The sequence below is a fragment of the Perca flavescens genome, chromosome 3 (genome assembly GCF_004354835.1).
Source record: "Perca flavescens isolate YP-PL-M2 chromosome 3, PFLA_1.0, whole genome shotgun sequence".
NCBI lineage: Eukaryota > Metazoa > Chordata > Actinopteri > Perciformes > Percidae > Perca > Perca flavescens.
In genome coordinates this window covers 13,478,952-13,492,185 of record NC_041333.1, presented here as the reverse complement: position 1 = coordinate 13,492,185, position 13,234 = coordinate 13,478,952, and the positions used below count along the sequence as shown (strand labels likewise).

The following is a 13,234-nucleotide window of genomic DNA, read 5'->3' as shown; positions in this document are numbered from 1 at the left end:
CTTAACTACCCTGTGAATATGGCTCTATTTGGAACAAGAGCTTTTCTTCCAAATATGGTATGCTCATGAATATTTAGAATGAACTGCGCGCTGATTGGTTTGACCAAACTACATAGAAATACATGGGAGACTCGACAGCAGGTCTCATATTTCAGACACTGCAAAGTTATACATTGTTTGTCGGGTTATTAAATTCACTTCTGAGACTGTTTTAAGCGAGAAATCAACTATATAAAGCTCAAATATGGGCCGTTTTACGAAAATTGTTGGTTATTGCAAATTTGGTAAGACTGTGTGTCGGAGTTCAGCGGCCGGTGCTGCCTGTGTTGCTGCCTCGTGGCCTGTGCTGCCTGTGTTGCTGCCTCGCCACCTGGCCTGCCTTCATTCACAGACCCCGGCCTGCTGTGAGGTAGATAGAGCTCCGTCATGGCTGGAAGCCCACAGCACTCCATACCCGCGCAAAGTCACAGTTTTTGGGCTAATGGACTACCAAACGCCGCTTCCCTGACAGAGCTCCAGGGCCTGCAACTCCCCTCTTACTGTTAGCTAAATGGCCCGTGTGTGAGAGTGAGAGCGTGGTCAGCGAGCTTGTTACACCAACAATCTCTTACCACAGTTCCAGTTACTCGTGACTGGCTGCCAGCTGCCGGCATAACTAGAGTAGCTATATTTAGGGCCTGTCGGCGAAGGCCCTATTGAAACTGAAGTAATTATTAGGGCCCGAGCGCCGACAGCGGCGAAGGCCCTATTGAAACTGAAGGAATTATTATTCTTCTTTCTTTCTATTATTTTCCCGTCAAATGAATTGGCTTTTTGAGGGGCTTAACATATTCAAAAACTCACCAAATTTGGCGGCCGCATCAAGTCTGGTGAAAATGTACGTATTTTAAGGGTTTCGGGAATAGGCGCACAAAATTGGCTCGCTAGCGCCCCCTAGAAAGTTAAGAAAATTGAGCCCCTGCAGTGCGTTTAACGTAGACTCACGAAACTTGGTACACATATGTAACATGTCAAGATGTACAAAAAACTTCATTAGAGCCATACCCTAAACCCAACAGGAAGTCCGCCATTTTGAATTAAATGTTCAAAATTAGTGCGATTTTGGCCATTTCCACTTGTCGTACTTTAACGAACTCCTCCTAGAGATTTCATCCGATCAACTTCAAACTCGGTCTGTGCCATCTTAAGAAGTTAAAGATGAAAAGTTGTTAAAAGAAAAACTTTTCGTCATAGGGCGAGGCCGTGGCAGGGTGGCCATTTTGTGCGTTTCGCCGCCGAAACAGGAAGTGGGTGTAACTCGAGTGTACGTTGTCCGATTACCTCGAAACTTTTCAGGATTCATAAGAGTCCAACCCTGAAGACAAATAAAGGCCGATATTTACTTAAAGTCATAGCGCCCCCTAGTGGCAACAGGAAGTATGCCTAAAAGTCAAGGTGCTATACTTTAACAAACTCCTCCTAGAGATTTCATCCGATGGACTTCAAACTTGGTCGGTACCATCTCAACACGTTAACAATGAAAAGTTATTAAAAGAAAAACTTTTCGTCAGACGGTGTGGGCGTGGCGTGGCGGCCATTTTGAGTGTTTAGCGATGAACAAAGAAGTTGTTGTAACTTGAGTGTACGTTGTCGTGTCTGCCCAAAATTTCTCACACTTGACAAGGGTCCAGGCCTGAGGACACCTACCGGCCAAAATTGACTTTTGGTCATAGCACCCCCCGCTGGCAACAGGAAATCTGCCTTATATGACAAACATCATCCAATTTGCATGAAACTCAGAATGTGTGGTCTACGTGGGATACTGAGCCGCCCCCTATAATATGGCCATGCCCACTTACTCAGGCCACGCCCCCTTTCATAACATTTTAACCGTTTAAGGTAGAGTCTTGTGTGAGGTGTCATTTAACTCAGCAGAGACTTCGTTTTTAATTGGTCATGGTTTGACCCGCCCCCTATGCTTAAGCCACGCCCCCTTTCATACATGCTAACCCATTTAAGGTAGAGTCTTGTGTGAGGTATCATTCATCTCAGCAGAGGCTTCATTTTTAATTGGTGATGGTTGGACCCGCCCCCTATGCTTTAGCCACGCCCCCTTTCACAGCTAACGAACCGTATGACGTAGAGTCTTGTGTGAGGTATCGTTGAACTTGGCGGGGAGTTCCCTTTTCATTGGTGACGGTTTGTGGCGTCTGAGTGCCGCGCAAATGCACGGTCGCAAGGAGCGGCGTCCGCCCGACGCGCGCAGAGGCGCGAGGGCCCGTCCATCGCTGCTCGCAGCTTTAACTACAGTTTGAATTTCATCACGCCACTTATACAACATCTACCTAAATGTCTTATAAAGCTAACAATGGTGTCCGATTTCAAGTTAATGAATATTTCTGAAGATTAGGGGTTTCGTTAGCTGCGTCTGTCCCTTCAATCCTAGCTATGTGTAGCTACAAATCACGTATAGTTAGCTTCATTTTCGGTGTAATTCGGGTATATTTACAGTTTGAATTTTGTCACGCCACTTATACAACATCTACCTAAACATCTTATAAAACTAACAACGGTGTCCAATTTCAAGTTAATGAATATTTGTGAAGATTAGGTGTTTCGTTAGCTGCGACTGTCCCTTCAATCCTATCTATGTGCTAGCTACAAATCACGGATAGTTAGCTTCATTTTCGGCATAATTCAAGTATATTTACAGTTTGAATTTCGTCACGCCACTTATACAACATCTAGCTAAAGGTGTTATAAGGTGTCCGATTTCAAGTTAATGAATTTTTGTGAATTTCAGAGGAATTCTAAGAGGAGGCTAGCTAGCTCTCATTGATAGAGCTACATCCAGCCACAGGCTCTATCAATGAGACTCGTGGACAAGCGTTTATTTCCCTAATCATTTGTTTAAATAACTCAACACATTATAATTACACACATTAAAAGATTAACTGGAACCTGTGGTAAGAGATTGCTGGCGTAACAAGCTCACTGACCGCGCTCTCACTCACATACACGGGGCATTTAGCAGGAAGAGGGGAGTTGCAGGCCCTGGAGCTCTGTCAGAGCAGCGGCGTTTGGTAGTCCATTAGCCCAAAAAATGGTGACTTTGCACAGGTATGGAGTGCTGTGGGCTGCCAGCCGGAACGGAGCTCAATCAAGCTCACAGCAGGCCGGGGTCTGTGAAGTAAAGCAGGCCAGGCGGCGAGGCAGCAACCCAGGCAGCACCGGCCGCTGAACTCCAACACACAGTCGGACAAAATTTGCAATTAGCCATCCATTTTTGTAAAACGGCCCATATTTGAGCTTTAGATAATTGATTTCTCGCATAAAAAGGTTTCAGAAGTGAATTTTGTAATGGAATAGCAAAGATCTGCGTGACCTAGATTCAGAAGACTGCCTGAGCTCAGGTCAGTTGTGTAGCCTATGTAAATGTTGGGGCGTGACCGTTCTCTTAATACACCCATGGGCGTGACAAAGGTACAGGTCTTGGGAGGTTGACGTCAACTTCCAGCTTTGTTGAGATTCGCCCGTTTTCAGCAGCAGTTTCTTAATATGAGATTTTTATAGCAAAGGGGTGTCAATGGGATTTTGAGTCTTATTTACCCACCAAACTGTTGTTATTCAACTATGACAGGGTAAAATCGGTTTTGCATTATATCACCCCTTTAAATAAAGTCACCTGGCCTACAGTGGCCTTATCTCGCCACTGCATCTACCGGACAAGGTAGGCCCACTGTCGATTTTAAACTGCGTCTCTCCATGACTGAGATGTCCCTATGAAGTAATCCACTGTGCCCTATTCTGTCGGTTCCGGCAAATGCGCTTCCAGTGCTTCCAACTATCCCAAAAGTGTGTGATAAATCACCCATTCATAAACAACACAACTTTCTGCTGTTTCAAACAACAAATCACGCAAAAGTTTTATGGGACCCGCCCGTAAAACCTAAAGGGTTACTCGGGGGACATTTAAACATTAGAAGCGTTGCTTCAAAGACTGATCAACTCAAAAAACTACTTATGGACTCAAATCTGGATTTCCTTTGTTTGTCAGAATCATGGCTGACAGTCTCATCACCTGACACAGCATACCTAGTACGAGGGTATAATATATTTAGAAAAGATCGAAATACTGGCAGAGGAGGTGGACTACGCATGTATGTTAAAGACTGTATAAACTGCAATGAAATTGAACTAAACTGTATGGATATTGAATGTATGGCAGTAAGAACGATTTTATCCACCAGCATGTAATTCACTGTTATTTGTATATATAGACCCCCATCATCAAATAGTATGTTTTATGAACACCTGAGAAACATTTTGAAAGAATTTGACAGGAACAAAGAGCTGATTTTGGTTCGAGAATTAAACATTAATTGGACTGAGAAGTCAAAAAGGAAAAATCTTAACGACATAACAAGTCAATCTGACCTAACACAATTGATACTAGGTCCCACCAGAATCACCCCATCATCTCAGACACAGATTGATCTCATATTTAGTAATAAACCAGAAAGAATAACTAAAACATTACATTTTTTGACATGGCTATCGGATCATAATCTGACAATGGTATCACGGAAACTAACGAAACAAAGGTTCTTATACCAGCAAGAAAGTAAAAAGGACTTAAACATTATACCAAAGAGGTTTATCAATGAATTTGAAAACCTGTTGAACCAACTAACTTGGAGTGAGATCCTGTCCACAGAGGACTTAGAGGTTGCTTCTAGAGCTTAATGACCAAGGTTAATAGTGTTAAAAATTAGTTCAGTAAAAGTCTTACACACTCTAGAAAAAAGCAAAAATCTGCCCTGGCTTAATGAACCAGTATGGATTCTAATGAAGCAGCAGGATCATGCACTAAAAACTGCAATTAAGTCAGGGTTAGCCCATCATAGGAGAACCTTTCAACAGTTACGTAATAAAGTTGTAAATGAATTGAGAAAGGCAAAAGCAAAGTTTTTTATTGATGTTATAAATTATTCTAAAGGGAATAATAGGCAAACTTGGGAAACCATCAATAGAGCATTAAAGAACAACAAAAAAAGAGATAAAGAGTTTGAATTACAAGTACAGGGAACCTTAACTAAAGACAAAGATCAAATTTCTTCTATGTTTAATAGTTTTTTTATAGATTCAATTCAAGATTTGGCACAACGCTTTGGTCTAAGAGTCTTTACACCATCAAATGATAATCTTCCACTGTTTAGCATCTCCGAAGTGCCAGAATCTTCCATAACTAAAATCTTAGGCAAGTTTAAGAACTCTAAGGCTAAAGATGTTTTTGCTTGTGATTGTGCATTTCTGAAGAAGTATAAAAGCATCGTTTGTACTCCAATTGCTCATCTGGTAAATCTATCCATTAAACAAAGTTGTTTTTCCCAGTGCCTGGAAATCAGCTGTAATAACCCTTGTTTTTAAAGCTGGAGATGCAACTAATATAACCAACCACAGACCTATTAGTATCCTCCCTGTTGTCTCCAAAGTAACGGAAAGGATAGTCTGTGAACAGTTGCTAGCCTATTTAAATCAAGGCCATTTTCCACTGCACCCCATGCAGTTTGGATTCAGGAAACATCATGCCACAGAAACAGCTATTTGTTACTTTATTGAGCAATTAAAATCCAGCCTTGACAATGGAGGGGTTGTTGGGGCTGTTTTCCTTGATTTTAAGAAGGCGTTTGATACAGTGAATCATAGTGTTTTGTTATCCAAACTGTCAAAAATGTATTTCTCTCCCAATGCTCTGGCATGGATGGAGTCTTATTTAGATTCTAGAAAGCAGTGCACCAGGATTAATGAGTGCTAACTGCACTACTGTAGTCCCTCAGGGATCTATTTTAGGACCAGTTTTATTTAGTTTATATATTAATGACCTGCCACTGATTTGCCTAGAAGTCCACATGCAAGTGTACGCAGACGATACAGTTATCTATACCCATGCAAAAACTAGTAGCACAGAATGGTACAAGCAGCAGCAAAACTTACTGCAGTTCTAACCACAGTATCAGACTGGATAACTCTCAGTTGTCTTACTCTTAATGTAAGCAAAACAGTGGGCATGTATTTCTCAGCCCGATTTCTTTATTATGGGAGAGGTGATACATATTGTTGATCATTTCAAGTATCTGGGCATAATTATTGATTCTAACTTAAGTTTTAAAAACACATAAAAAACATCTCCAATTGTGTCAGAGCTAGTTTAGCTAATTTTAGACATATAAGACACCAGTTACCAATAGCCGTAGCTAAACTGTTTTTGCATTCTCACATTTCTCACATTTATCTTACTGTTCTACAAGCTTGTCCCAGGCAGGTGGGACTACACTAAAACTTGTGTGTACCCTTTACAAACAAGCTGTGAAAGTTCTTGACAAAAAAATAAGAAATTACCATCATTGTACAATTATAAAAAAACATAACCTATTAACCTTTGACAGTTTTGCGGACATGTGCCTGATGTATAAATTGACCCATGATCTTACACCACCCCCACTCAAGCAATGTGTGTCATTTTGTAGAGATAATGAAAGGGTCACCAGGGCTTCTGTAAGAGGTGACTGTTACACTCAATTTAGACAAAATTTGGTCAATCACCTTTATCATTTACTGTAGTAGAAAAGTGGAACTTAATTCCACTTCACATTATAGATTGTGCAAGTCTCAGCAGTTTTAAAATGTCCTTAAAGACTTGGCTGAAGGTGAATCAACTATGTGATCATTGATCTTTTTATAACATGGAATGTATATTTTGTATTCTGGATTATATGTGATGTAATGCTTGTCACATGTTGTTTGTTGTTAAGTTTTTATCTTTTTTGATAGTATTGTCTTTATTGTCTATATTGTCTATATTGTCATTTTATCTCCCTTGCCCAGGGACCACAGATGTAAATTAGCTGTATGGCTAACTCTGGTACAGGGCCTGAACTGTGCATGGTCTCTGACAAATAAACTAATAAAATACAAAAATATAAAATAAAAAATCTATACTGAATGTGTTAAGTCATAATACAGCTGTGGTCACCCATTGTTTGACAGTGCAAAAAAGCAACAGGAGGCGAGCAAGGTGCAAGCCCATTGAGGTGGGATGTTGACGGTTTGCAGGCCATTCCCACAGGGATCGGCAAAGGGTTATCAAGTCTGTCACAGAGGCAGCTGAAATGGTCTCAAGGTGGCTGTGGACTAGGAAAGGAGAGTCATGGGTGCGGAAATGCTATCTGGGGTCACCTGCATGGTCAAGGTTGTCTGTTAAAAGACCCAAAACACATGATAACCCCAAGAAAAATCACTGAGGATGTGCATCATAAGATGCATTATGTGTGCATGTGTTAATGTGTTAGCTAGCATTGAGGCAACAGCATTTCAAAATGCTTTGCTTTATTGAATTTCGAACATGGATCTTTAATAATTGATTACCACAGATATATTTTATTGTAATTGCTTTCTTATACATATAAATTATTTAGCAACATACTGGAATTTTCATTTTTTAATCAAGTTTTTCTTGCTGTTTTTTTCTGGTTTAAGAATGATGACATAGCACTTTGGAGAAAAAATGCAAAACAGGAGACCAAAAGCTGAGGCTAAAATAGCAAAAACATGGACAGCCACTGTATGTTTCCCAGCTGTGCTCACATAAACTGGAATAAAAGTAATCCACACTGCGAAGAATATCAGCATGCTGAAGGTGATGAACTTGGCCTCATTAAAATTATCAGGCAGCTTCCGGGCCAAAAATGCCAATAGGAAGCACATGCAGGCCAAGATGCCGATGTATCCAAGAACGCACCAGAAGCCAACCTCTGAACCAGTAACGCACTCAATGATGATGTTAGCACTGTAATCTGTGTTTTTGTTGGCATGAGGTGGACTGGTAAGCAGCCAGATAGCACAGATTATTACCTGAGCAGAGGGAAAAACAGGATGTTCATTTTAAATCAACACAGTTGAAAAGATATGTATAAAGTTGACTTGTGGAAAGGGTTTATACCTGAACAGCTGTTCCTAAAAGCACACTTGCTCTCTGTTGGTTGGGTCCAAACCACTTTATGACATTATTTCCTGGCATTGTGGACCTGAAAGCCATTAGGACCACAACTGTCTTGGCCAGGAGGCACGAAATGCATAGGGCAAAACTGATCCCAAATGCTGGGTATCTGATACGGCAAAGCCAGTCTGAAGGCTCACCAATGAACAGCAGGCCAACAAGGAAGCAGACAGCAAGAAACACCAGCAAAAGGAAGCTCAATTCCATGTTGTTGGCCCGGACCAGTGGCGTGTCGTTGTATGTGAAGAATATTGCGAGGATGGAGAGGGAAATACAAGCTCCGAGGACAGATACAACACACAGCACAATACCCATTAACTCATGGTAAGAAAGGAACTCAATTGTCTTTGGGATGCAGAGATGTCTGCCTTTATTGGGCCATGTGTTCGCTGAGCAATGTGAGCACTCTAAAGAATCTGGACATGGGAAGAGAAGATAACTTTTTAGTTTAAAGAAGCCACATTTGAACAGAAGCAGGTCAGCACACAGGAGATATGGTGATAAAAGACAGAACACAACACACCAGTCATATTACTAACTTCTCCCTCAGCACAGGGGACACAGTCAAAACAGCAGATAGGTTCCCCCTTTCTCCTGGCGATGCGGGAACCTGGAGGACAACTGTCGCTGCATACAGACCGGGAAGCCTGAGAGGCAAAGTTCAGCCACTCAGAAAGACAATGATTTTATTTAATATTAGACAGTGTCTCTGCTTTGTTATGACATTTATATTTCTGATACAAACTAAAAGCTAAAAGTAGAGTGTGATCTATAAAAGCTGTGTTTCAACTAAAACTGAATCCAATTTTGTGATTTACCCATTTGTTTAATACATAATTAAGAGGATTATGAGGGAGTGTAACAATCCTGTAAAAATGATTACACAAAATATATTTTTTTTGTTATCTTATAAACATAATTGCTGCATTTATTTAGCTGTAAGTTGAATTTTCTTTGGAAAATTCACCTTGAAATTTGAATTTTTCATGAATTCAATAAAATCTAATTAAATTACATCTGTAAAATACTATTTTCACACTGCATTCACTTCAGCTCTAGCCAATTCACAAATGTATCTATTGGCATTGACTTGGTATACTTAAAGTCCCACTCCAGATGCATTTTAAACTAGGTAATACTACTCTGTTATGATTTATATTTTGTTTAACGTGGTTTACCCACATGAAGAGTAAAATAAATATCTGAAAATTCTCTGAAAGCAATCTACCCTTTCTCCCTCACTGCCCCGCAACATAGCGACCTAATTGGGCGAACTTGCGTTCTGTAACTATAGTTTAGGCATCCTGTCTGAACCCAAACCCCCCAGCCCAACCCGTCGGTCAGACCGAGACTCAGAGGAGGAGTCAGTGTGCACTGAAACTGGTGACTATAGACGTATCACAATGGTAAGTGTAGTAAGCCTCTTTTATGTTGTTTTTTAGTTTGTAACTGGCAGTGGATGACAACTGTTGATAGTGTGTTTTTCCACTCTCTGTACTGACAGTCCACTCCACACTGGAGGTTTCAGGTTTCTTTGCTCTCTTTTGCGTATTAGACAGCGATTGGTTTACCAGATTATTGACGTACCTAATCAAGCTTGCCCAGAATGCGTTTGAGTCTCAGATTTCAGAGAAGTGCATAGACATCTTCACTTTAAGGAGAGGAATGTGAGGACACCTCTCTAGTGACAAACCTTGCACAGATACAATTCAGTATTGTCCAGTTCAGACATTTTAGGGGAAATAAACATTAGAAAAACAAGTCTAGCACTGCAAATAAACAAAACACAAGCACATTAAGAAATCACCAATTCCACAACACATGTGCAGCATTTACCAAAAACTCTGCTAATAGAGAAAAACACAACCAGAAACAGGCATTAATCTTTTGCTTATTAGCCTGGCAATTTGAATAATCTGGCAAAATACACACAATAATTTTGAAACATTACTATTTACTTTTAGAACCCATAACAGGGGACTAAGATGTTAAACTAGTTAACAATTTAGTAACTGCTGCCAGTTCTTTAATTTTAGAAAGGGTCGTTATAAATTTAGAAATAATATTCATGTCGTCAAACCTATTTTGACTTATTTTAAAACATTATTTTAACAATTTGCAATTTAGTTTAGTGTTCTTACTTTACTTGGTGACAATTGTGAAAGTTACTTTCTTGCTAAGATAACATTCATTGATAACAAAGTGCATTGACCTCTCATGGCCACCGTACTTAACTGGAATTTGTTATCACAATCAATAATGGGTGATTATTAGTAGGGTTTATTTTTGCAACATGCACATGCAATTGCTGTCAGCTTGAAGTTATATTTAAAGGTGTCATGTTCTTCTGTTTGTTTAGCGATAAATTATATTGCACAATAATAAGAAAAAATTAGCTGATGTGTTGATCAACAGTTCGTACAAGAGCCTAAGAGGTGAACATGGTCTCAAGCCTGTTTGTAGAGAACACACCTGCTTCCCAACAGGCCACTTAATCATGGAGTCATTTATGACCAGGCTGCGTCCAGCAGGCGAGGAGGCGTCATAGAAACCTACTTTTACCAAATGTAGTGAGCCGTCAGGCATCCTTTGCCAGTTCAAGAGATCATAATAAGCAATGGGGTCACCGTTTTGATCAAAGATGACTTTCTCCCCCAGTGTAGAAAAATTTGCACGCTTCATGTAGTGAATTAGCTGAGGAAGTAAGGGAAACAGGTTATCTAAAAACAAACATTGGTGCACTTGACTCTCGTCTTTTTTCTTTTCTTTATTTACTTATACAATTAGTCTCACCTGCCAAGGTTTAACATTCTTTGGGTCTGCACAGGTGCCATTTGGTAAAGGCCCCTGTCCGACTATGCAGTTACTCATATCTTGCAAAGCATGGGCCACCAAATACACAGCCTTGTAGACATTATATGACACTCTTAGCTGTGTCACATCAGAATAGGCAGAGTAAACATCATTTAAATCCTCAGTCCCTTTACATGGCAATCTGTCGAGGTAATTGTCGCCCACGTGAGAGTGGCTGTTCACTGAGCCGTTCAGTCGGCAGTTAAACAACTCTTCCCACAATTCTGCCAAGAAAGCTGATTTATGAATACTGGATGGTTTGAGACTCATGAGGTGTTGTTTCAGGCCTGGAATCACATCGGCTCGCCGGATGGCAAATCCTAGTGTTCCCGCCAGTAGGCCTCCAAAGTTTTCCCAGAGTGTTTTGGCAGTGGCCCAAGCCTCACTAGCTATCCACTGCAGGCCGGTTATATTCCGATGTTGGACCTCTCTTAGAATCCCCTTCATTTCTGAATCACTACAGAAGTTAATGATGACCTTTGAGGATGACATCTGAATAGTGAAAATATAGACATGTCGGTCAGAGTTGTAAATACAGGATTAATATTATCAATTAAATAAACTATAATTTTGAGGATTAGTGCAGAAAATATTCAGAAATGTGGTCACATTTGTATTATTTTATTACATGTATGGAAGACAAAGATTAATTTAATTCAAATGTGTTCATTTTAAGTGTAATATAAATGTACAAATGACAACTTTGCCCATTGCCCTTGACTATTCAGTATCACAATACAACATCACAAACTGTCGTGAAATGACACTAGAGTTGAATCGACACCTTTCTGAAACAATCCTAACAATAATTGAGAATTATAAGATTCACAAAGGTAATATTTGTTGCAGGTGTTCATGTTATTATGTACACCCCTTGAAAATTGTATTGACCCATAGATACCTGAATGACATCCAGAAGGTCATCTAGAGCCTGCTGACTCAGGACAACAGGGTAGAAGTGAGTGTATGCAGCACACACACCATACTGCACCGACTCCTGCAGGAAGAGCTGGATGGCAAAACGAGCATAATCAGATTCCAACCCAAGGACTCCCACCCAGGTCCAGCCAAAGTAGCTAACCAGCTGGGCCAAGGCTCTGATCTGGAAGGCGTCACTGGGCATGGTGCGCATGAATGTTGGGAAATCCCTTTGGTTACTCAGACAGCTGCAGGATGCAAAATAGCTCACCTGGTATTATAGAAAACAATAATTAACCTTCTGCACCCTTTGACTTACTGAAAAAGCCATTGAACAAGAATCAAATTTCACCACAAAATACTACCATCTTTACAGGCACTCAGTGGTGCAGAGTTTTCCCTGCATTCAAAATGAAAATAGTGTTTGGAGTCTAGCAACTTAAACACTCAATGATGAAAATGGAAGATGAGTTACCACTGATTTTAAAATATTTTAAATCTTTTATACATTTCTGAAAATAAAATTATCATGTTTTATACCAGACGCATGGTACTGGATTAGGAATAAGTGTTTCTCTATGGGTTGAAAACATCCTTACTTCCTGAAAATTACCTTTCAGTGCCAAGGCACTTAATCAAAGAAAACCGTAAAAGTGTAATGTAAAAGTATTAACATTATGACAACAAAAGTTCACAGACTGTCAGGCAGTCTCACCAAGGATATATGGAACGAACCCAGGCTTCTTAGCAGAGCCATAGACACCCCAGAAGCAGCATCTCCTATGACTACTGGGGACACAGTACTTTGTACGGCAGCACAGCCTAAATTAGAACTAATGTTTCTTTCTTGACCTTTGTCTCTGTTCACTCTCTCGGCCCTGGTGCCTATCTCTGGCTGGCCGTTCACCAACAGCAAATATGCTCTCAGTGACACAGGTATGTCATCACAGCTGTCACGGATGTGGAAACCCAGCTTGAGCTGTGGGAGGAGGTCACTGCGCTGGTTGATTTCTTTTATTGCAAAAGTCATAGTCTGCATCCAGCGCAAGGCACGAGAGTTGAAACTGTATAGAAGTAGAAAGAAGTTCATCACACAGCACAGATATATCATATAAACCTATATTAAAATACCCACAACACAAATCCAATAGAATACAATCTTCTATGCACAATACAAGCCAACTAATATCAAATACAGTCAAATATTTACTCACTACTTATACATATTAACTGTTGGTTTTGTTTTGTATGTTGGAAGAGAAGACACAGGGCTGTAGTGTAGAGGGAATAAGCCCCCTATAACTACATCTCCATCTTCATACAGACTATTTTTCTCCTCTTCCCCCAAGAAAACACAGTTATCCACAAAAGCAGCTGGGGTGGGTTTGACTCCAAAGAGAAAAAGGAACATAATATGCTTTGCAG

The 13,234-nt window shown here is 40.3% G+C and overlaps 1 protein-coding gene across 1 annotated transcript; it reads right to left on the bottom strand.

The window, feature by feature from the left end:
* Nucleotides 1–7,473: 7,473 nt before the first annotated feature.
* On the bottom strand, nt 7,474–13,154 carry LOC114552448 (extracellular calcium-sensing receptor-like). The gene is made up of 8 exons (XM_028573241.1): nt 13,027–13,154; nt 12,525–12,873; nt 11,793–12,080; nt 10,832–11,383; nt 10,511–10,732; nt 8,562–8,685; nt 7,982–8,454; nt 7,474–7,893 (listed from the first exon to the last, which is right to left on the bottom strand). The coding sequence occupies exons 1-8, from the start codon at nt 13,032–13,034 to the stop codon at nt 7,474–7,476; spliced, it is 2,436 nt and encodes an 811-aa protein (XP_028429042.1). The 5' UTR covers nt 13,035–13,154.
* Between the last annotated feature and the right edge of the window lie 80 nt (nt 13,155–13,234).

Excerpts from the sequence above, each read along its gene's own strand:
- LOC114552448 (XM_028573241.1), bottom strand. Across the intron at positions 11,384-11,792 it reads ACCTTCTGGATGTCATTCAG|ATGTCATCCTCAAAGGTCAT; the intron begins GTATCTATGGGT and ends TTCACTATTCAG. Across the intron at positions 8,455-8,561 it reads AGAAGTTAGTAATATGACTG|ATTCTTTAGAGTGCTCACAT; the intron begins GTGTGTTGTGTT and ends TCCCATGTCCAG.